Source organism: Rhipicephalus microplus, chromosome 9, assembly GCF_043290135.1.
Source record: "Rhipicephalus microplus isolate Deutch F79 chromosome 9, USDA_Rmic, whole genome shotgun sequence".
NCBI classification, from domain to species: Eukaryota; Metazoa; Arthropoda; class Arachnida; order Ixodida; family Ixodidae; genus Rhipicephalus; species Rhipicephalus microplus.
In genome coordinates, this window is record NC_134708.1 from 4,943,396 (window position 1) to 4,966,880 (window position 23,485).

Genomic DNA, 23,485 nt, shown 5'->3' on the forward strand with positions numbered 1-23,485 from the left:
GAGGATTGGTACTTTGGAAAAAAAGGGTTCAATTTTTCCTCGTGTCTTGTCTTTAGCCGCTAATCAGATAACCTTCTTCTATTTAGTTCTACCCGCTCAAAATCTATTTTGCCCTCCCTGTCCCTAAACCCCAGTGCTTTGACGATCTCTGCGCCATCATCCTGAACTACAGTATGCAGCCCTTTACAGAACATTATCAAGTGTTCGGCAGTTTTCTACTCCTCTCCACACGCACTGCATACCGTGTCTACCCCTTCGTATTTGGCCCGATATGTCTTGGTTAGCAATACTCCCGTCCTGGCCTCAAACAGTAGAGAACTACCCCGAGTATTATCATAGATCCTTTCTTTGGCAATTTCCCGCTTAAAAGTTTGATAGACCTCTAGTGCGGACTTCTTAATAATGCCACTTCTCCACATATCGGCCTCCGCTTCCTTCACTTTCTTCTTAACCAATAGTTCCTAATGGTTTGACCACCTACTCTTTTCTAAGTATTTACCCGTCAATTTTCTGGTTCGCTTCCTCCATTTTGTATCGACATTTTTCATGTACAAGTAGCTGAAAACCTTCCTAGCCCAACGCTCCTCCACCATTTCTCTCAATCGCTTCTAAACTTTTATTTTGCTGCTAGCTTCCCTGCTCTCAAATGATGTCCAACCCATATCACCTTGTACTCCTTGATTTAGTGTATTCCCGCGAGCCTTACCTATTCTACGTTGCTTAATTTCTAATCTTGCTTGAACCTCTGATCTCGTGCACAAGACCACATTGCCAAAAAATAAGACCAGGAGCCATGACATCTTTCCGAATTACTTTTAAAACATCGCACCTATTGTAATTCCACAGTGCCCTATTTTTCATCCCCGCTGAATTGCTGTTTATTTTAGTCGCTACGTACATTTTGTTCCCTTAGGTACTCAGTCCCATTGCTTATTCATACGCCCATATATTTGTATTTATTAGCTATTTCTAGTGTGACCTCCTGTATTGTAAGCTCACTACCTTCATTATCATTAAAAAACATGACTGATTTCTCCTTACTGAATCTCAAATGTAACTTATCTCCCTCATTACCGCAAATGTCCATCAATATCTGCAAATCTTCCTTGCTGTTGGCCATTAGCACTATATCATCTGCATACATCAATGCTGGTAGTGCCTGTTCAAAGAGTTTTCCTTGTTTGACGAAAGAGAGGTTGAAGCCAAGTGCACTCCCTTCTAATTTGGCCTCTAATCCTTGTAGGTACATCATGAATAACAAGAGTGACAGGGGACACCCGTGCCTAAGCCCCCATTTTATTTCTGTGGGCTCCAATACCCGTTTTTTTCTCATTTTATAACTACCTAGTTACTTTTATAGATATCCTTTAAGAGCTTAGTGACTCCATCCTCCACACCTAGTGTGTCCAGTATTCCCCACAAGACCTCTTGAACCACGCTATCATACGCTCCCTTGATATCCGTAAATGCTGGCCACAGGGGCCTGTGTTCCTTTTCTGCTATTTCAATACACTGCATCAATGAAAAGAGATTGTACACCAACCTCCTTCGTTTACGGAACCCATTTTGCAGTTCCCCCAGCACCTCCTCATCTTTTATCCATGCCTGCAGTCCTTACTTTATAATCTGCATCGTCGACCTATAAACCACTGATGTCACATTTACAAAGCGGTAGTTGTTTATGTCCGTTTTGTCCCCCTTTCTTTTATAGATCATGCTCATCCTGCTAACTTTCCTTCTGTCGGGGACTTCACCATCGATTATCGTTTTGCTCGCTGCCTCTCTCAAAGTCTGCTTAGACTTGGGACCCAATGCCTTTATCAGCATAATTGGGATGTCATGAGGGCCTGTTGATGTACTACTAGGAAACCTCTTCCCAGCCCTTTTCCACTCTCATTGTGAAAATGGAGCCATTGTGCCACTTGATCCATCCCTGTCTATTGTGGTGCATAAGGCACTTCTTTGTTGAAATTTTTCTGTCACCCTTGTTCTTATATATTCAATAGCTTCGTCCCTTTCTAGCCTAGCACCTTGATCTGTAGTTATAAACCTCTGCTCTAGGTTTGTTTCATTTCTTAGGGAGTTTACATGATTCCAAAATTTCGCAGCTGCTTTTCTGTCCTTTTTATGTACTTCTGCCAGCCACTGAGCCCCCTTTATTCTAATATTTTCATTGATCAAAGGGATGCTTCTCTTCTATAACTTAAAAGAAAGATGTCCCATTTTCTTTCAACCTCATCTGTCTGTCCACCCTGCTGCTTAGCATGTCTGTATTCCCTAGAGGCTTCCAGACGTTTTGCTATGGCCCTTTTAACTTCCTGATCCCACCAACTTTTGGGCGTATGTCTCCTTTTACAGGATGACTTGTCACTTGCCTTAGCAAGGTCTATCTCAAGCAGTCTAGGGTAATTAGATTTGTGTACGTCCACACTGTTTTATTATCCTCAATGATTACTTTCTAAATTTGTTTAGTACCTATTTTTTTGCCTTTCTGAATGAAAATTTCACTGTAGCTGCTCATCTTGTCTCCTTCCCACTTTCATTGCTCTTCCAAAACTTAGCTTGATACGTTTGTGATCACTACCCAGACTTCTGGAGCTACATTCATGTGTGTGCATTCCCTTGAGTCTATCATACATCCTATATGACATCAGTGCATAATCTATCGTCGACTGCAGCCTTCCTACCTCCCATGTTAATTGCCCTTCACACTTCTCGGTATTGTTGTAAATGATCAAATAATGCTTTTCACACATATCCATGATAGAGTGGATAGGTGGTGCCATCTAGTGAGACTAAAATGAACCAGGCAATCACAAAATTGTTTTTGCAGAAACATTGTGCATTGTACATCTGGTGTAAAAACCACGCAGTGTTGTTATCACGAATGAGTTACCTTTTTAATCATTTTCACCACAAAAACATTATGCGTAAGTCAACGTGTTCATAACTGTACGTGTTTACATGAAGTGTCATAAGATGTCAACACCATTGTGTCGGTAACCTTGTATCTCATCCTTTTGCACATACGAGAATAATGTACATGACTAAAAACAGCTCGCGATTTTGCCACAGCGGTGATCCAAGCCTATCTAAGTTCAATATAATTTAAATGCAGTTAGCATCACCATTTATGGTTTGCAAAAACGTGAAGGTATATGTTTACATCCATGCATAAACATTTACATGGGGAGCTAAAATGCTGAAAAACTTGAGTTTCGGTAAGACGGTAAATGCAAGCCGGTATTAAGTGCCGGAATTGAGCGTGTTTTCGAATTAACAGAACATACAAAAAGTTGGACACAAGGAACTTAGAGCTATTCAAAGTAATCGGTGCTCGTCGTTTGCTGTGCCGGCTAGCTTGGGGCTCCAAAGATTATGTTTTCTAGCAATACCTGGTCTTTATTTTGCCGCAAACATGGAGGAACCGTGGGCTTCACTGCTGTCACCAAAAAATATTAAAAAAAGGAAAGAAAACGCGGTCGTAATCGACTAAAATGTGCGCCTGCAGAAAACAAGACATCTTCACTGCAACACAGTAGTGACACGCGGGCAGCATGTCACCTGTGTCGGCACGTCATGATGCGACCATTCACACATTCTTTCTATTATAATTATGAATTTAATTATGATGAGTATGACGAAGCTCACGATGTGTTTTGGCTGGAAAAAATGATCTTTGAAACTTTTGAATTTGGTTTTGTAAGTAGGTGTTGCTGGCAAGAACTCCGCCAGCAGTGCAAAGACGCAGATTGCTGGAGCAACCAGCAATCAGAGGTTCCCATACATCGCGATTTCCACTAAACTGTCCTTTATTTCTTTCTTTACAATCCCATAAAGAATGGGTAAACCATGACCTAATGATGTTGCGAAAAACACGCAATAAGCTGCCCGCTTGTCACTTCTGTGTTGCAGTGAAGCAAGGCTCATTTTCCGCAGGCGCAACGTTTTGGTTGAGCATGAGACAGTTTCTTTTTTTTTTGCGCCGGAAGTAGCAAGACTGAGGCGATTCAGCTGCCACTCATTAGTATGGATACTTTGCATTGCCTTGTGGCAATTAATGGCCGTCGTTTCCGCGGATTCGTGGCGAAATCAGAATCTGGAACTGGCACATGGCACCCAAAGTTTCGAATTAACTGGACTGGTGCCGGCCGCCGCTTCAAATTATCCACTCAAAGTTACATGGCAAAACATGGGACCACAGGAATCCTTTGAATTAAGCGGGATTTCAAAATAACAGAGTTCAAATTAATGAGGTTTTACAGTACCATGTTTCAGCAGTCCCCTAAGGAAGCATCAGTTTAAGCACTTCAAGTACTTTTTGAAAAATGTACCACTACTCAGCAGAACAATAACAGCCATTATGGATTCCTTACCAATATTTCTAGCCTAAGGCTAAAAATTACCAGCATAATAATCCAAGATAAAGCAAACCCCTGACGGTGATCACATGAACCGACAAGTGCTGCTGTTCAGTGGTCATTTAGTGGTAACAAAGAGATTTCATCATTCTAGTAAATCATGTTTACTACGTAAAGGAAGTTTGAAAAGGCTTCTTTTAAATATGCAGAGTATATCTGGAAAATTTATTGCAATTTACTTTATTGATGCAAAACTGTACTCGGTATATAGAGTTCTCCATATAAAGCGAGCAGTAAGGCAAGAGAACTTTTTACTTTGTTCTTAAGGACCTGTACATGATCATCGGAAATTACTAGGGCCATATGAAGCAATATTTATTATGTAAGCAAGAATGCTAATATCAAGATGCCGATTACGGCAAAATGTTTGTACATTCTACAGCAAAAGTGAATCTGTTGAATGAAAGTTTTCATATGAGAGCAGGTTGTAGACCTTTTGAAATTGACAGACGATCCTGGTTTTTTTGTTGTTTATTGAGAAGCACAAGCACTCTTGAGTGCCATAAAAGGTGTGGGGACCCAACAATCAGATACTACAGGCACATGTAATGTATATAGTCTCTTTATTCATACCTATATTAAACACAACAGCTGCGATTTGGTTAATGCAATAGACCAAGGGTGCAAAGGTCTAGGTTCTAAAAAATAATAAAAAAAGCATTAAGTTTCTGAGCCTATGCATGCTCACACAATAGGAAATGCAAATGGCCGGAGCCTTGACTGAAGTCGAGCGGCACAAAGCCCCAGTGGTGGCACCTAACACAATCCTTTGGTGGGCAAACAGTCTGAATAAAACCAGGGTTTTGTGGCAAACAAAAAGAAAGCTGTATGTTGTATTAGTATATGCATACTATGAGGCTTTTAGTGAGAGAGCATAGCATGACAAAAAAAAAAAAGATATCGTAGCTGGAATGTTCTGGACAGCTGTTTGTTGCTTGACAGGAAACCACGATGCAATCACATCCGCAAGACAAAATATTAGTTGGACTAGTGCAGCAGCAACATGATCTCGCATCACGGCAATATTATGTACAAGTACTACAATGCGCACCTGTGCGATCTTGCACGGCGCAAAGCCTTTTAGAAAAAGCTGTGGCAGGATTAAAAAGCACAAAACAATGTTAACAACAGACTTCTATAAAGCCAGTGTCAACAACAACAACGAAAAAAGAACATAAGTAGTGTGGCGGACCCTGCTGCGGGTTTCTGCGGAAAGCATTTCACTTCCATCGCTCGCGCTGTTGCTTGACTTCAGAATCCTTTGTGCTTGACGTTGGTCGTCTTGGGGTAGGAATCTTGGTCTGAGATGATCCGCTGGGTGTGCGTTGGCGCGTTGCCGATGGCGTCCTTCTCTGGCTGTGGTAACCATCAATGCTGTCCGCGGACAGGTCGCTGTTGGCCCGACTTGGCGGCCTGCTTGACGGTCGGCTTGATGGCCGGCTTGAAGGTCGGCTTCGGGGTGTTGCTATGCACAAGAAAGAGCACAAGTTGGCCTAAGTAAGCGTCTAGTAGAGAGAGAAAATAAAACATTTATTGGTATTAAATAAGTCGCCATAGTGGTTGGACCTCCTAGTCCGGAAGACCATTGGCTCTTGTCGCTGCCCGGGCTCGGTCGACCAGGGCCTGTTGCTGCACAGGGTCGCCTCTCACTCGACTATTGTAGGATTATGATTGGCCCATATACTAGGATTATTTTGGCACTCCTAGGCCATATGAAATAAAGTGGCCGTCTGGGGAGAGAACTCACACTGCGGATTGTACATCGAATAGTCTATCTTGGACAACACAACTTTACTACAGAATTCGCCAGAGTAGCTGAGACGGCTCGACAGAACTGGCTAGTGCACCCAGGCCACCCAGGACATGCTTAGGCATCATGTGCTAGTTTCACTGCGCCACTGTAGTTTACCCAAACTTGCGAGATTTGAGAAACTAATGTGATGAGCTACATTAGAAACCAATGAATGCACTTATTTTGCTTTGAAAACTGAATGAAGCTGTTTGCTGTAAGGGGAGACATGGCACTTGAAAAAGGTTTCTATTTCTTGATCGAATTTGATGGAACAGACCAAGTATATGTATACTTGTGTGCCGATTTCAAGTATGCAATTATTTTTCTAGCATAATGTCTGGTTTTTGAAACACAAAATATTTCATGTGCCTTTCAGGGAGGAAAATTTTTCTAAACTGAGTGAGTTGCAAACTAAATCAGCACATCACGATAATTTGGAATAAAAAATGTGTGCAGTGCAACATGTTCTCGAACTATTAGAACAAAAGTTACGGTATGTTGAACGTTCCTGAGTGAGTCAATATAAAGCTGCAATTTCACTTGTGAATATTTATAACTTTTATTCAAATGTGTTTGGAAGATCCATTTTTATTGCACTGCCCACAATTCTGATTTCAGATTGTTTTGATATGCTGATTTACTTTATATAACGCACTCAGTTCAGATAAAATCTTGCTCCCTAGAAGGCACATGAAATATTTTGTATAACAGAAACTAGACATTATACAGAATAATAGTCACCAACATTCATTAAAATGGATGAAAAAAATAAAAGAAAAAGTGTTGTCTGTAAGAATTATGATGATTGATATGTGGGGTTTTACGTCCCAAAACCACCCTATGATTATGAGAGACGGCATAGTGGAAGACTCCGGCAATTTCGACCACCTGGGGTTCTTAAATGTGCGCCCAAATCTGCGCACACGGGCCTACAGCATTTCCGCCTCCATCGGAAATGCAGCCTTCGCAGCCGGAATTCGATCGGGCGACCTCCGGGTCGGCAGCCGAGTACATTAGCCACTAGACCACCGCGGCGGGGCATCGGGTGTAGCAAGACATGTGACGAGAATTCAGGGCACCAGCCCTAGTGCTTACCAAGACGGGTGACCCGCAGTTGGCCCGAACCATCACTGAGCTCGTCGTCGGCAACAATGCGCTGTTGCTGCTGCTGGCTCAGGGGGACGCTGCGTTCCGTCTTTTCTCGCACCTGCGCCCACCAGTGGTCAGTAAGTGAGGACAACAGAAATGGCAGAGAGGCCACATTGCGTGCCCAGGAGGCAAACCCCATGCACTCAGTTACAGGCAAAGATCAGCAGACAGTCGTCTCCACTCTAAGCATGTAACACGTTTAATAATGACTCTGCATTAAACTGTTAATCACGATTTGTAGAAAAATATACATGCATGAAAAAAAATGTAAAAAAATATCGCTGTCGTAGGACACAAATCTACAGTACACGGTGTGGACGCCCGAAGCATTGAGTGTGCACCAGATTAAACAACCTCGCACAACATCAGTTACTACTTTTAAAACATTAACAACTTGGCTGCAAAATATTTAGGGAGCTTGTGCAGCTTTCGAAGAAGTTCAAACTAATAAATGTGGTGCGCACATTTTTCCAAGTCTGTGAAATATGTTTGTTCCAGAGTGCATATTTATCTTTATTTTTAATATTCATGAATAACCAATTCATCTGTACCTGTAGACTTTTTTGTCACTCAATGGTTTATGTCTAAAAAAAATCGCGAAAACTTCAAAATCAGGTGCTCTGAACAATATGAGGGAAAAAGTAAAAAATAAAATAAAAATGAAATTAACACTGTGAGCTCGTACTTGAAGAAAAAATTCATCTCTCAAAGGTGCGCTAAAAAAAAAGCACCCTGATTAAATCAAAATTGTTATGTGCCTGTTTTCAAGATTTTTCAGAGAGAGAGAGGGGGGGGGGTGAAGCCACTTATGACGTTTTGACTAAATGTGGGGAATGTCCGGTAAATAAAAAAAAATGGGGGATGAATTGCACTACCATTGTAGAAATGCTTTACAAAGCGCACAAATGCAAGAGATATACCCTTTAAAAGGGTCTTGTGCTTGGGGCAGATGCTGTTGTCAACGCCTCAGCCAAATCTTGCAGATGCGCATGGCAAGCAAAGTCCACAAGTGGAGTTCAAGTTGCCGATTCCTCCAGTGCCCACAATTCATGTAAAAATCGCCTATATTCCTCCCACGCCACCCCCTACTGTGTAGCTTCCAGTGCGATCACGAGACGAAAGGCAAGCTGTTCTCACGGTGTCCACTTCAGCCTCCACTGATTAGTTATAGCTCGGTGACCAGTGCACCGCCTGGTTCTGTTCTTTCTTCCGCGACGTCATTTTGATGCCATGCAACGTTCACAACAAGGAATGCCACCTCCAGAGATGTGCTTTTCGACGCAGGTCTCTGAGGCTGTGCATGAACTCTAATCACATGAGCCCTTGAATTAGGTTTAATGCAGCCCCCTGCTTGACGCCCTTGGAAGTTCAGTACGCATTCCCTGCATCACTCTTCAAACATCTCAACATGTTCGTGCGAAAGTTTAGACCTGTCAAGCTTGTTTAAAATTCCTATTGCTGTAAATTTCGCAAACCTTTTTTCTCTTTACGCTGGAGATGTGCTGGCGGTTTCGGTACAACAGCCAAGAGTGCCATGACAGCACAACTCGCAGTTTTTTTTTTTTTTTTTTGTAATAGAACGCGATTCGCCGAAGTGGATACCACAAGAATTGCGCCAAAGAAGTGCAAAAGTGCTTAAGCATGCGACAAAACCCTGCAACTCCACTTGTTCAGGAAAAATTTACAGCAACCTTGCATGTTACTATCTTTACAGCAATCAAGTGACAAGGCAATAAACTTGACACTGAAGTCCATTGATTACTTGGAAAAGTGGTGTAAGGTGCTTTTAAAGACGTGTGTTAATACAAGCAACTTTAGATAGGTCACCACCTTTGAAAAAAAATTTGTTTCAGTCCAAAATTTAAGATAAAAATGATGATATAGTTAGAAATGTTATGAAAAATTAAGTTTATAAGGACAAAAATGTGCCAAAATGTGCATGTTGTGCCAACAGTGACAACTTGTGATGCGACTTGGCAGCTACGTAGAGAGGACAACACCCTGTGCATCCAACCTCCCCTATCATCTTATCTCTAATGTTAAGTGCGTTCTCATGATGAAAAAGTTGATATTTAGCAGTTTTGGTTAGCTTTAGTCATAGTACAAAAGGTTACTGCTTGATTTCAATAATTCTGCTTTAATGCACAGTTCCCCCTATAAAGAAACAGCACATAAACTTTTATTTGAAAGTATAGGTTAGAAGAAGAGCTATCATTGTTCAGGTAACTCTAGTATGCAAAAAATCACGCTTGGAGAAAAATGGCTTTAAAGATTGGAACCGAATATCCATGTGACAGAGAAGCATTTAATATGCCTGAAATTCATCAGGCTTATAGCTTGGGACCTCTTTTGAAGGGGCACAAGGTTTTTTTTTTTTGTTTTTGAGGAAGGCGACACACAATTTTTTCTTAGCTCGTTTTGCATCACCAGCTGACGCATCCTTGCCTTGTGCTCCACAGTGGGTCCACGATTTTGAATTCTTAACTTGTATTCATGCTTTTTCTTGTCATGTACTTCGTCGTGTTTCATGAAGTACCACAACTTTCTCCTTGAAAAGCCAGAACTAAGTCCAAGAACTCTATATGGCATACAAAACAACACTGACTGCAGAACGAAAGTGTGAGCAACTTAACCAATGGAGTGCCACAGGCGAGTAGTAGAAATTTTAAATTAATTTGAATACAGTATGTTTCGCAAGCTTTAGAACGTACTTTGATAACTTAGGATTACGTAATATGTATATTAAAAATATTTATGACGATTTGGTCAGTGTTGTCGAACTGGAAACATTCAGTTTTAGTTTGGGATGCACCCAGCAGGGGTTGAAAAAATGGTGATAATTTTTAATGGCTCAAGATAACAATATAATTTTATTTTCAAGTGTTCTGGAATGAACAGGAAGCTTGTGGAAATAATAAATTTAAACCAATAGACTTTAAAAAAATGCATTTTTGTAGGTGGTGACCTACCTTAAAGTTTTATTGTAATAGCCGTGAACAAACACTTTCACATTTTTTTTAATTATTTTTAGAACAATAATTGCTTTCCCATTTGCCTAATGCATAGAGTGTGACCTTATCATTGCAATGCAGCCATTTGCACAGGGACGCACTACCCTACACCATATTACAAAACGTTCACAAATTTGGCTAGTGGCACATGGTGATGCACCTGTTGTTGATGGGCTGCCTCGAAATGATCATTCAATATCTAATTACCTCTGGCTGATAACAGCATTGCACTGTGACAGCTGATGTACCTGCTACCATAAATCTTCTTGCTAGCATTTCTTTAAAAAATAGACACGAAAGGTTTCTCTTCAGACTATTCCTTGAAACTGTGTGTCGGTAATGAAGTCTTGACATCTGTGGTTTGAACGACAATTATTTGAGTTAGTAGGGATTCATCATACAAGAACGTAAGGCACGAAAACGTGGACATGACAACACAAACACCGACTATCAATTCACAGGGTGCACAGCAGAAAAAAAAAGTACCCAAAAAAACTGATTGGTGTATGCACAGGCATGGTTGTGCCACCTGTCACATTGAAAAAATGAGTCTAAATGACAGGCGTGATCCAAAAGCATGCATCGAGTCTCCAGGTCTGAGCTGGCGAAATATGCCTTCCACTGCTCCTTTCTAAGGCCTGTACTATCGTTTAGAAATTTATTCAAAGCTACTAGTTCCAGTCTACACCTCCATGAGATGTGAAAGAGTTGGCCTGTCACCACATTACAGACAGACATACTGGTACAGCGTTGGGTGTACTTTGTGCAATATCATTGGACTGTGCCAGGCAGCCTTCAATAAAGTTGTAAAGAAATGAAATGCATGAATCTGTTAATAATTAAGAATGTTTGACCTTCCAAAACCATGATATAATTATAAGAGTGGAGGGCTTCGGAAATTTTGACTACTTGGTGTTTTTAATGAGCACCTAAATTCAAGTACATGGTCTTCATGAATTTTCACAGTTATCAAAGAGGTGGCCACCATGGCTATCTGTAGTGTACACATACATGACTAGCTTTCTTTTCGACCGCCGAGCACCCTTTCAGTTGACAGTCGGAGCTTGTGTTGTCTTGTTCACTGCTCTTGTGTCCATGCTTTACCTTTTATTAAGAAGCCATTGGTTCGCATCACATTAAGTCAAAGTTAACTAGTATAAAACCAATCATATTAAGGGAAATTGTTCCATTTAATCAACAATTAAGCTAACCCAATGTCTGCTGCAACTCCATGTCTACTGAACACCATTTATATTTTACCTGAGCATAATCCTAGGGCCTCTGCTTTTTCTAATATTTATCAATCATATAACTGAGGACTTGTCTTGCCGTGTGAGCCTACATGCAGATGATAGCAGTACTTATCGCAAAGTTTCATGTGAATCAGACACACTCAGACCTCATTATAACAAAGTCACACCTGCCACGAAGATATTTCGTTATATCTGAAAATTAACCATAAACGATTATATAAAACACTATCTATGGCAAAACTGTTGGTCACTTTGCTTTGTTATAACTGATCATTCGTTATCTCGAGGTTTGAATGTTCTGAACAGCTACAAAGTAATCTGAACAAATTTATCATGTTTTGTGTTTAACTTGGAACATAACACTTAGCCTGTCCAAATGAAACCTTTCAAGACTCGCAAACAAAATGCACTTCCTGATGGCAAGCTATGTCATGAACACAACACAGCTGTCTCTTGTGGCGATCAATAAAATCGCCCCATTTGGTTATTTCATTGTTTCTGTATGGCTTGCAACCTGAACAGATGTAGAGGCAGAAGCACCAAAAAAATCAATTAGCGTCCACAAAAGAAATCTTGGGTGACTAATATAAAGCACGACGCAGCTTGTTTTGGGCAATCACCAAGCTTGCCTTCTAAAAGTCCTGGCATCAACGAAGAAAAGGATAAATTCCCAGCGGCAGCAATCGTTATTAAAAGACAAATTTTGATGAAAATGTTTTTTCAGAGTGTGCTGCAAGTTTTGGGCTGCCAACAGATTTTCAGAGCTGCCTGCAGTTACCTGCCACACAACTACCAACTCCAAGATATTATGCGGGTGTTGTGCAACAAAATCTGTCACGTCATGCCCAGCCTTGCAAAGCAGGAAATACAGCCAGAATAAACAAAGCTGCCGTAGCTCAGCACATCGCCTCGCTGTAATGAAGTTTGAAAAAGAAACAGAAGTTTCTACTTTTGATTTGTAGCATGGATATATTGCTCACCACTAAACACATATTGCAATGGTTGAATGGGAACTACAGCTATGCTTCAAGCGATTGTCACAATGTGCTCGGGCCTGCGATTCTTTCAGCTTTGCATGTGCCATTAGGGCACCGTGAGGAGGACCTGACTGACCTGACAGTATCGAGGTTTAAAAACAAACCTCGGTGTAGGTACAGACACACGCATTCGCTTAACTGCACATTGACAAGGTTTTATTATGAAGCGAAATAATGCATGCAGAAACGGACACTAGAGAAAATGAGACAGCACAGTTTGTGTACTCTTGTTTTCGCATTCTTTTAGGATGAATCCCTACTTCCTGTCGTTCAAAAAACAAACATTCACTTGCTGCTATACTAAAGTACTATCAGTGTCACTACTGAGCCCCAATAGTTAAGGGATGACATAAAAACGAAATGGCTACATAGTCAGCCAGTACTTCACCTAAGCTGCTGCTTTCAACGTCTGTACTCATTCCCATCCCCAGGAAATGTGAGGTGAAGAAGTGGGGGCCAGGGTAGGGGGTGAGTGGCAGTGACATTTTGTCGTCTGGGGGGAACCCTCAGCCCAGACATGCAAAGGAGCACCCCATTACCCAGTCGTAGACGGGAATCTTAGAGCCCTCTTCAGCCGGCACAGGTCGGTAAAAGGACGGACTGAAGCCCTGCACTGGCAGGCACGGCATCATGGACTGGAATGGAGCTGCTGCAAGGGTCCCCAGAAGAAACTATCTATCAGATGAGTGGGGTCGGAAGAGAGAAAAAGACGGCAACAGCTCTATGCAAGGCCGCGCCAGGAGGGAGAGGCAGTGTGCTGGCGTCCCCCAAACAAGTCTCTCCTGGGCTGCTGTGCCCGACGAGGGAGCGCAATGTGTCAGGAGAGGAAGGGAGGTGCTTGCTTCCCCCCGCCACGTCTCGTGAAAGCATGCACGCACCTTGGTGATTGGTCCCGCCCGCGAGAAGGTCTTGGGCTTGAAGGGCGTCATGGACTGGCTGACGCCCTCGGCCAGAATGAACTGTTCGCGCAGCTCCAGGTTGGTGCGCCCCTTGGCTGGTGGTGGTGGTGGTGGTACGTGACGGTGGTGGTGGGAAGGGGTGCAGCAGCAGGAGGGGGCACACGCGCATGCGTCCAACAGACAGGTCAGCCACGTGCACACACACACACAACCACACGCAGGGGAGCACATGGTACAACACACTCTAAACGCTGGCCAAAACGCACACAGACAACGACAGCAGGCACAACCAACCCCATCCATCATGCATGGGAACACTTGACCAACAGTAATGACGACAGTTAGCTTGGCCAGCGTGGCTCTGGTGTCAGGAAACCTTAAGCCTTGACATCCAGTTGACCTCAACATACTTATGTGCAGGCTTTCAGCTCATTTACATTGGCGTACATGATGTATTTTACTGATGCTTAAAAAAGAACAAAACAAAGAAAATTACAGTACAGCTTTGTTCTGTGACCACTAAATGCTTTGCAAGACCACTAAGCTGTGCAACGAGCATAACAATGAGATCTACAAGTCACATGGAAGTAGATTACATCAATGCAACATTTGTTGCATTGGAACTGTACCGTTTTGGGGAACTCGGTTCAGTTTTTCACACTGCAGCTCATATTTGTCAAACTCACCAATTTTCCTTATGCTCACTTTTAATAGTGGCTACTGAACTTGCATTTGTTCTAGGTGTGCTATACTGCTTTTTTTTCTTTGTCTCACATCAGCATCATATCATCACAGTGACTACACAGTGGGCAAACAAAGGCAAAGTGCGTCAGACATGGCTGTTCACCACACAAAAGAAAGCTTTACACACCTCTCTTGCACAGTGTTCAATGATCCACAGCAATGCATTTACGTGGAATGCATGTTGATGCACATAAGCCCTGTGGCATGCCATGAATAAATATGGGGTATAAGGTTTTCATTACATTAGAAGTTATATATGGAGGCTTGTAACTGCTCGACGTGCACTACCAAGTGCTTTGAACAAGCGGACGCACAAAACAGCTGTGCAATGTGGCAGAGCCTGTTGATGAGGGGAGGCATGTGCAAGAGATCAGTTGTATAAATGCTTGTGGGACATTATGGTCAACATCCATGAAGCTAGTGCCCGGTTATTGTTAAAACCATGGCGCATATTTTGCAAAAAGCTGAAAGCCTGCAGTTAGGTTGGGACGTTACAATGCTTCTAAGAGAGAAAATCTTGAAATTAAATTAAGAGCACGATCATGAATTCTCAAGTAACCCCTAAAACCAGGAAGACATTTGCCAGTAAAAAGAAAATCATATGCAGCTACACAGAATCTGGTCAAAGTTTAATTACAGATGGTATATACAAGGCATCTCACACATAGAGGACATACCCCAGACACTACAGTAGACAAGTCTTTTGTGCAACCCAGGAAAGAAAGAGAAAAAAAAAAGCCTTCCATCACATTATAACAGAGTAACCAAACACTGCTACAGGTAAGATGTCTGCTCATTAGCTGCATTGGTTGTATGCTCAAGATAAGGCAGGTACGGTCAAACGGACGTGTTCAACAAGCCACAGGACAGCTCAAAATCTGTCATTCAAGAGTCGCAGCTAAAGAAGACTTTTGAACCATGGTACACTGGCTGCCTCTTCGATAACTCAGAATGGCAGGTGACTGCGTTGCCACAAGTTGTTTCATTTTATGGATGCCGGCATATATAGGCGGGTGACTTGCAGCTCGGTCCAGTAGACCATGCTGCAAACAGAGCATAGAAGAGCTACGTGCTGCTCAGTATGGCTGCTCAGGTTGCTCAAGTCAGTTTGACCATTCCTGTGACAGAGAATTAAGTAGAGCCGAAGAGAGAAAGCAGTCAGCATGCAAGGAAGGCATGCAATGAGCATTCACAGGCAGGCCCATTTATATGTACAACGCATTCCAAGTCCCAGCAAGGCACAGCCGCGCGAGAAGAAGAGGGGGTTAGGGGTAAGTAGGCGCCATTTGCACTGCAAACTGTTTCGACTGGCTACGTCGGTACTGCTCGATTATTAGCCGTGTTAGCAACAATGCTTCTTCTCTCCCTCCTGCCACAGAAGAGAACAAAAAAAAGAAAGAGAAGAGAAAAAAATGTGGCAGGAAAAGCACCGTTCTTCCTCGTTAATAAGGACAGAAAAGAAGAGAGATAGAGAATCAAAGCTTTTTCTCTGGCTTGAAGAAGAAACGCTGACTTCGCAGCATGGTAAACATGGAGCGCAGGTGCACTGCCACCTGCTTACCTCGGCAGGGATCGTTTTTGACGAGGAATTCGTCGAGGGCCACCCAGCCGCCACCTACACGCACCATGACCGTGCTACGCAAGATGCGCACCAGGCGCAGCTTCTGAGATTCACCAAACTGGAATGGACACAATACATTAGTGCAAGTAGAGGCCTCACTGGTCGTGGTTCATAAAATCAGGCACCACTGACAAAATAACACTATTCAGATAAAAGAAAAAGAATGCTTAGCCTTGCAGATTCATAATTACCGTTTATAAAGTACTCTATTGTAAGCAGGTACAATAAATGAAATGGACATAGCCAGTGATGTCAATTCAACTTTGGTTATTCAATTTTTTTTTTGGTTAACTTGTTCCTAATCAAACACCTTGGACAGTGCCCCTACGTTTCTATGAGACCAAACTATAACTTTCATCCTAAAGGTTGCCTTAGCTGAATTATATGTGAAGCCAGACCCTAATGGTAACGTTCGTAATGGCTCCAATAGCACCAGTGTCTGTCCTAGGAATTTTTAGGGCACAGTGAATGCATCAAGCATACCCGACCTTCCATCTCCAGCCAGCTTCAAGAAGGTTACAATGAGAGGATGAGTAGCTCACAAAAAGAAATAGTTACTTTTTATAATATGTTTTTTTTTGCATACTAGGCTCTTCCTGATAAAATTGCACGTGCATCTGATTTCTGTTTGGTTTAGGAGCTCCAATGCCCTTAAGACAGTTTTCTACTTTGAATCTATAAAAGCACTAAATTCAAAGCTCTTTAAAAGTAAGGCCAAATGCTGCCAAATAAACAGTGTAATGTCTTTTTCTGCCTCTTTCTTGATTAAACCAGTCTGATAATTAATTTAATAGATCCTATGATCCAGCCCCGAGTTTGCTCTTGATTATCTAAAGAAACGATTAGTCTGGATTTGAATAAATATAATATTAATTTTATATAGAGAACAATGTCACCTCAAAAATGCCACAGATTGCTGTAATATAAAATACAGATGAGATCTTTTAATCCTGTGCACTTACCCGGTATTTACCCTCGCCCACTTGGAACACTTTGAAGCGGTGAACACAGGTGCACTTGGCGACCTGTCGCTGCACTTCGTCCTGGATTTTCTCGGCCTCGGTAAGGGGCTTGTTCTGCAAACAAAGGAGCATCACGCTGCTTTTACACACACTGCCTCAAAGCATGCATCAACGTTGAGCTATATATACGTCAAACATGTTAGTGACTAAGTCATGCCACAGAACATTTCCTCAAACCTGCATACACTATGCTAGGCTGCAGGCACACCAACACTGTATGGCAAGCTCGTAACAGGGCTGTGAGTACAGTTAGCATGTTGAGATGGCACTCACCTGCTTCGCACCATGAACCAAGCACTGCAGCACAGGATGTTGTGTTTAGTGTTTGTTGAGACAGAGAAGAGAGAAAAGCCATGTTAGAAAGGTTAGCACCAAGCTCGTGAGTCTACAACTGAGCTACCCAGGCATCATTGCAAGCCTACTAGTACAGTCATTAGAGAGCACAGCATCGAGCCGCGGCGACTCACATCTCGATCAGGACGAAGGGTGTCGATGTACTCCTTGTGATCAATGTAGCCGTCGCCGTTTCGATCAAAAATGTCAGCCACCCTTTCCATCTCGAGTCTGCTTGTGGGGAATTCTGAAACATGAATGAGACCACCCAGAAATGCAGGGCGCACGAAAATGAGTTACAACTCTGCACCAAGTGACATACAGTTGCTGCAGTCAAGATTACACAGTGTTCTTACACTTATGATAAGCCTCATTAGTAGCAGTGGGACCATAATAAGTTCCTTTAGCTCCTCTTGACATAGTGCACGCTCTTTAGCTTTGCTTCTGTCATGCCGGCCTTTTATTCAAAGCCACGTTTGCCTGAGACATATTACAAAGTTCGGATAAAAGTAGGCAGCCAAGAGCCACCGTGCCATTGCTCTAGCTGGACAAGTCATGGGAAGTTGACAATGCTAAATCCAAAAGATAGCGTACATAAGTAACGAACGAAAGACTCCGTGATTTTGTACACATGCACTTTTTGTGTCGGCCATTTGACAGCGTATTCAGAAGCTTTGCAGGCACCACACTGCCTAAAGGGCATGAGACTTACTTGACTTGAGGATTCCTTCAATGAACTCCTCCTTGGTCACTTTCCCGTCATTGTCTTTGTCGATCTTGCGGAACAGGTCCATCACGCGAGACTTCTTGTTGTTCATCCACCCTAGGAACTGAAGGAGGACGACATCATTAACAAATCCGACTACAGGGTCACACTCGAATTTTACAACAAGACCACTTACCCTCCTGCGCCACTCATCAAAGTCGAAGTTCTTGATACTCTCCAACTGAAACAGCGAGATGAATCGGCACACATAGAGCTCACTCATCACAATGCACCGCATGAACCACAAGGTAGTGCACCTTATGAGCTCTGATAACATGCACAGCCTGTGCTGACCAACTTTTATAGCAAACGTGAGTTGCAGTTCACAGCACATAAACGAGACAAGAACCATTCTTGTATACACTTATTCTTTTCTCGTGCATGTGCTAGAAACTTCAATAGAACACTAACATGCCCATACCTATGTAATTTCAAAATATGAAGCTGAAAAGCAATATGTTGCAATAAATTACTGCAGGAATTCATTCATTCCAAAAACATAAACCAACATATTTCCTCATGTTAATAGTATTCGTAATTTGCACAGCCAAAGAAGCAGATGCATGTTGTCTGGGTGAACTAACACATCATATTTGATCGAATATAGTCTCTCATAATTGCTTCAATTTATGAATGCCTGGCTTTCCAAGAATTTTCAGCATATATTTTCCAATGTTGCAGATGCCTGAAGAGGTGGGTTTTCATGATGGCATGGCCATGAAGCTGCCCATTCAGGCACAACTCGTGCATGCCGTGAAGCATGCCATGAAGCATGCCATGAAGCATCCCTTCAAGGGGAAGTTTGAATTTTATCCACACTTAGAATCATTATGTTTTAGAAGTATTAGAATGATTACATGGGCAAACAATGGTAACCTTCATAATCTATCGTATTTCATTACATATATATCACACCTAAACTACAACTCGCCGAAAAAAAAAAAAATTGTGTATGTAACTCGGCTACATAACAACATGCAGTTATATCTTAATAAGTAAACCTTAAAAATAAGCTTGTTGTGTAGATTACATTTTTTTATTGTGATGGCAATTATATGAGCACTCTTGGCTGGATTTTGCCACTGACAATGGCTTCAGCCTCGCTGTCATTCACCGTAGATGTATACATATTTATATATATGAAAACGCAAGAAAGAAAAATAATCGGGAAAAAACTCTGAAGCGCGGAATTTTTCGTTCGTGAGTGCTTGACTAAGCCATGAAGGAGCACCTCTTTGAACGTTGAAATGACAACCTATTTATATCTACCACGAGAAAAAGACCTGTTTTCAGCATTACGGGCGAGATTGCACGATGAGTACACTCGGAGCAAGGGTCGGCGCCCAGCTCGTCGCGATGCGCGCTCACCTACCACGCGTGCTTTGCTCCACAGAAGAGAGGGGCCGTATGCGTGCACTTATCCTGTGGTGAGGGATAATCGCGCACCTTCGGCTTTGACCAGAACGATTGCGTTTAGTTGCCGGGTACACAAAGATCACTTCGCTCGCGGGACAGGCTTTGTTTGCAAAAAGGGCGCGCTTTTCAAACACAGCGAAGTAACAACTGGGAGACTTGTTAGTTGGCACTCGTATCTGTACCTGTGATTACGTTTTGTGAGTCATTTTTTTTAGACAGCACTAAGCGTCGAGCTGTAAGCTTAGTTGGCTCTCGCCCTGTGTGTGTTGTTTTGTGCTGTAATTTCTGTGTGAGCCGCACGCTGCATGCTTCGATCTGCTTGCCGTTCTCAGTGTTACATTTCAAGTTGTTGCTATCGCATTTATTGCTTCGCCCTTGCAGCAAAAATGGGACTCTTTTTGCTAGTTGGGAACCAACTTTTTTTTTTAAATGTGTCAACAATGGGCACTGGTATTCAGGTTTTATTCAAGCTCACTATACAAACAATTGGGTTCAAAACTATTCTACACTGGTTACAGTAGTTACTATTTGCTTAGAATTTGCTTTGAAACAAATATCTACACACAAGCTCAAAGTATCCAAGCCTAGTTAATTATTGATACCTGGTTATGTAACTTAATGTATACATAATCATACACAAGTCAAATGTATCATGCTCACCTCTTGCAAGTACTTGAGGTGCTCCAGCAGTCGGCGCTGGCGTTCCATGGCCAGCAGCCAGACGTGCTGCCACTTCTCCACCAACTCGCGGGCACGAGGATGCCTGATTTCGGGCTCTGTGGCAGCATGTCCACGCCTGCACACACATACGTACCAGATGAACCGAATGCAGTAATATCTCGTTATCTCAAACTCTCATATCTAAAAAAAATCAGCCAACTCAAAATTTTTCATGGCCCTTAACAGTTTCCTATACATCCTATGTATATTTTTCCCTTTATCTTGAAGTACTTTTGTGTCGGATTGCAGATAACTCGAAATCTTGATTGGGAGAAAACGAAAATTCCTCCGCCGAACCAGTTCACAAGATTCGCGTGATGATGCCGCACCTGCCACTAGGTCGGTGCTTTCCGTAAACGCGAAGTCCCAGTCCAGAGACATATCAACTTTGTCAAGCAACCCTGCGACATGTTATGTGACACATGCGCTGAGCAGGGAGGCCTTCTGGCCACGCTTGGCGCAGTTTGTCTCGTTCATTTTGTGCAATGCACATGATTTTCCTGAGGTGTGATTTCCGTTCATCTGCGCAAGCCACACGGTACGAATTTTTTGCTGACTGTGAGTGCAGTGCTGGTGATTTTCCCCAAAGTGCGATTTCTGTTCATCTGCGCAAACCGAGCAGTATGAATTTTTCGCTGACTGTAAGGAGCAGCAACTTAGCATGAGCGCAGCAAGCATGGCGTCAAAGCAGCGCAAGTCACTAATGCTAAAAAAAAAGGTTGCCGTAATTAAGGAAGTCAAGAAAGGAGGCCGTACGAATTCGAGCATCGCGCAGGAATTCGGCATCCCTTTGTCTAAGCTTCCGACGGTGCTGAAAAAGAAGCAGAAGGTGTAGGGTGGATTTCAGCAAAGCTTCTTTAGCCAGCGGAAACGGTTTCGAGGGTCGAAGTTCCCAGACGTTAAAGCGGCATTGATGGTATGGCTTCGAAATAAGCTCGAGTGCAGCAGGGGGGAAGATCAACTGATGCGATGCGTCAAGCAGCTGGAGGATGCCTTCTTAGGCTCGAGTACGACCGCAAGGCAGACCAGCATTAGGTAGTTCCTCTAAGCTAAATAAAATGACAGTGCGGCGAAACGCAGCCATTTAAAGTCTTTTGTATGTTAATTTTTTTCGTTTTCAAACCTGCACAAGAAAAAAGATGAGAAACTGCCGCTGCAGAGCCGGTAAGTAGTATTGATTTTTCGGAAATGCACTCATTTTCCCCGACGATTAGCGCATCTTTACTTATCTCAAATATAAATTTATCTCGAAACTGTCCCTGGTTTTTACGACTTTGAGTTAATGAGGTGTTACATGGCCAATCACTTCTACACATGGTGTGGAGTTTGATAAGCTACAATATATGGCTTAAAAACAGCATTAAAGTTAGCTGGAAGCATACATATAAAAACTGCTGTGCTCTCTTAGAGACGCACTTATCTGCGCCCCATTCGACAGCTGACAACGCATGGTCTCATTCAGCTCCTAAAGATGTGAGCACCTTATGGGCTCTCAGCTATGCTAATCAGCAGGGCTGTAGATGGTCAGTACAGAGACAAAATTACTGCCCGAATTATTCAATTGAGAAAAAAATCAGAGCTACTAGACCATTCAGTAACTCTCATTTCAATTCCATGCACATTTACTTTCCAAATCATTGTTGTGAAACCACGGTCACCAGTAACAGAAAACAGAGCTCAGTAGCAGAAATCCATGGATAGAGCCAAATGCATAATAAACTACAATCCTTATTTAGATGGTATGGCACACACACCCCAACAGTCTTGCCTAATGCAATGCGCATTTCAATTCTTGAAATTGCAGTGCCACATAGACCACCAAACCACAAAAAGCCGAAGTCTGCCAGAGCACTCACGTAGGCGTGGATGTCCGGGGCGTACTCTGAGAAGCTGCGTGGGGCATGCGTCGGTCGTGTCGTTGCTGCGACGGGCGATCCTTCGTTCCACCAGCGGCGGCCGAACCAGCGGCCGGCTGGCGCTTATTGGCAAAGGCCTTGGAGATGCGATCCACATCAGCCTGCCGTTGGGACATGTCGTCCATGAAGCGCCGATGGTCGTCAAGAAGGCGCTCTGCATGGAGTTCATCCCCAAAATGTTGTCAGAACCCTCTTAAATCCACTACAACAACAGTACACATACCATGAAGTTGCTAAGGCACAAATCATCAGTCAAATTTTCGAACAAAAACTGTTCTTCAAGAATAACACAGCCGTCAAAGTTCCACACGAGAGCAACCCTGTTCTCCTAGAGGAAAACACACTGATATTACAAGACTATCCTTGAAGTACAATAAAGGCTCAATAATTTGGACATCAGAAAATCAGAAAAAATGACTTTTAATCAAAATGCCTCATCCTCGAAGGATCAAGAAAACAAAAAAGTCTCTGACATCAATACACTTTCATTTTCTTGACGAATGCATAAATCCTGCACTTATTTTGCACATGCAGAATATCATTGTAAATGTCACAGTTTCATCCTTTGCACAACTTCGTTCACAAAGCGACCGCAGCTCAAGACCTTTGTGTCTCAACCCAAATGTGTACCTCTCTTATTACGTACTAAAACCACCAGCATGTGCATGTGTATAATTCTCTTGCCAGCAAAATGGTCAGCATATTATTCCATCACGATGTGGCGAACGAGTTTTATGTCGCCACATAGACTATGGCTGAGAGCTTTTCAACAGATTTCCAAATGTTTGAGTTATGCGACACTGTGCACGCATTGCAAATTCAAAATGCAGCTATTGGGTGCTGTATCAGCACGATGCATTGCTCTCCACTGGGAGTGCTTACATGCACTTTCAGGCGCGAGTCTCAAGTTCGCAAAGAAAAAAAAAAATCACCTGTGGCAGCCACGTCGTCTGGCAGTGGTTGGGCCTCCAAGGTCACGAGACTGGCCTCGGCTGCCAGCAGCCAGCGCATCAGTTCCTCTAGGAGCTCGAGCACGTCGCGCAACGAGCGCAGATGCTCGGCGAGCTTCTGCTCACGCTGGCGTGCCCAGAGGGACACCTCCTCCCACCGTGACTGGATGATGGTGACCCAGTGGCGAATCACTGTCACGGCATCCGGGTGACACCGAGACAAAATCTCCTGTGCCAGCGCTATCGTGCTCTCCTGCAAAGCAACGCAGCCTTGGGATCAGGATTATTCTCTCGTGGTTGTGCCAAAATGTTGTAGCTCTTGATGATGATGATTATGACTTTGGAACTGTGAATTGCTGCAGATTGCAGGTTGCAATTTTTCTATCATAAACATACTGCACACATATCCAAATATGTATCAAAACGGGGAGCAAG

General features: G+C 42.9%; 1 protein-coding gene across 13 annotated transcripts in view; it reads right to left on the reverse strand.

Annotated features, from left to right (window-relative positions):
* shot (dystonin-like protein short stop) overlaps window positions 1-23,485 on the reverse strand; it is a 710,700-nt gene that overhangs the window by 428,150 nt on the left and 259,065 nt on the right. For 6 of the 13 annotated variants that reach the window (XM_075874374.1, XM_075874369.1, XM_075874368.1 and 3 more), the window contains 12 exons: window positions 23,033-23,303; window positions 22,041-22,254; window positions 20,125-20,260; window positions 18,185-18,229; window positions 17,995-18,112; window positions 17,417-17,529; window positions 17,223-17,246; window positions 16,890-17,003; window positions 15,868-15,985; window positions 13,542-13,657; window positions 7,309-7,420; window positions 4,878-5,886 (listed from right to left, as the gene is read on the reverse strand). In XM_075874374.1, coding sequence (XP_075730489.1) covers window positions 5,642-5,886; window positions 7,309-7,420; window positions 13,542-13,657; window positions 15,868-15,985; window positions 16,890-17,003; window positions 17,223-17,246; window positions 17,417-17,529; window positions 17,995-18,112; window positions 18,185-18,229; window positions 20,125-20,260; window positions 22,041-22,254; window positions 23,033-23,303 — 1,626 coding nt within the window. In that variant the 3' untranslated portion in view covers window positions 4,878-5,641. Of the gene's footprint in view, window positions 1-4,877; window positions 5,887-7,308; window positions 7,421-13,202; window positions 13,313-13,541; window positions 13,658-13,869; window positions 15,676-15,867; window positions 15,986-16,889; window positions 17,004-17,222; window positions 17,247-17,416; window positions 17,530-17,994; window positions 18,113-18,184; window positions 18,230-20,124; window positions 20,261-22,040; window positions 22,255-23,032; window positions 23,304-23,485 lie in introns of those variants that run through there. The other 7 variants (XM_075874370.1, XM_075874376.1, XM_075874375.1 and 4 more) reach the window with 7 other exon arrangements.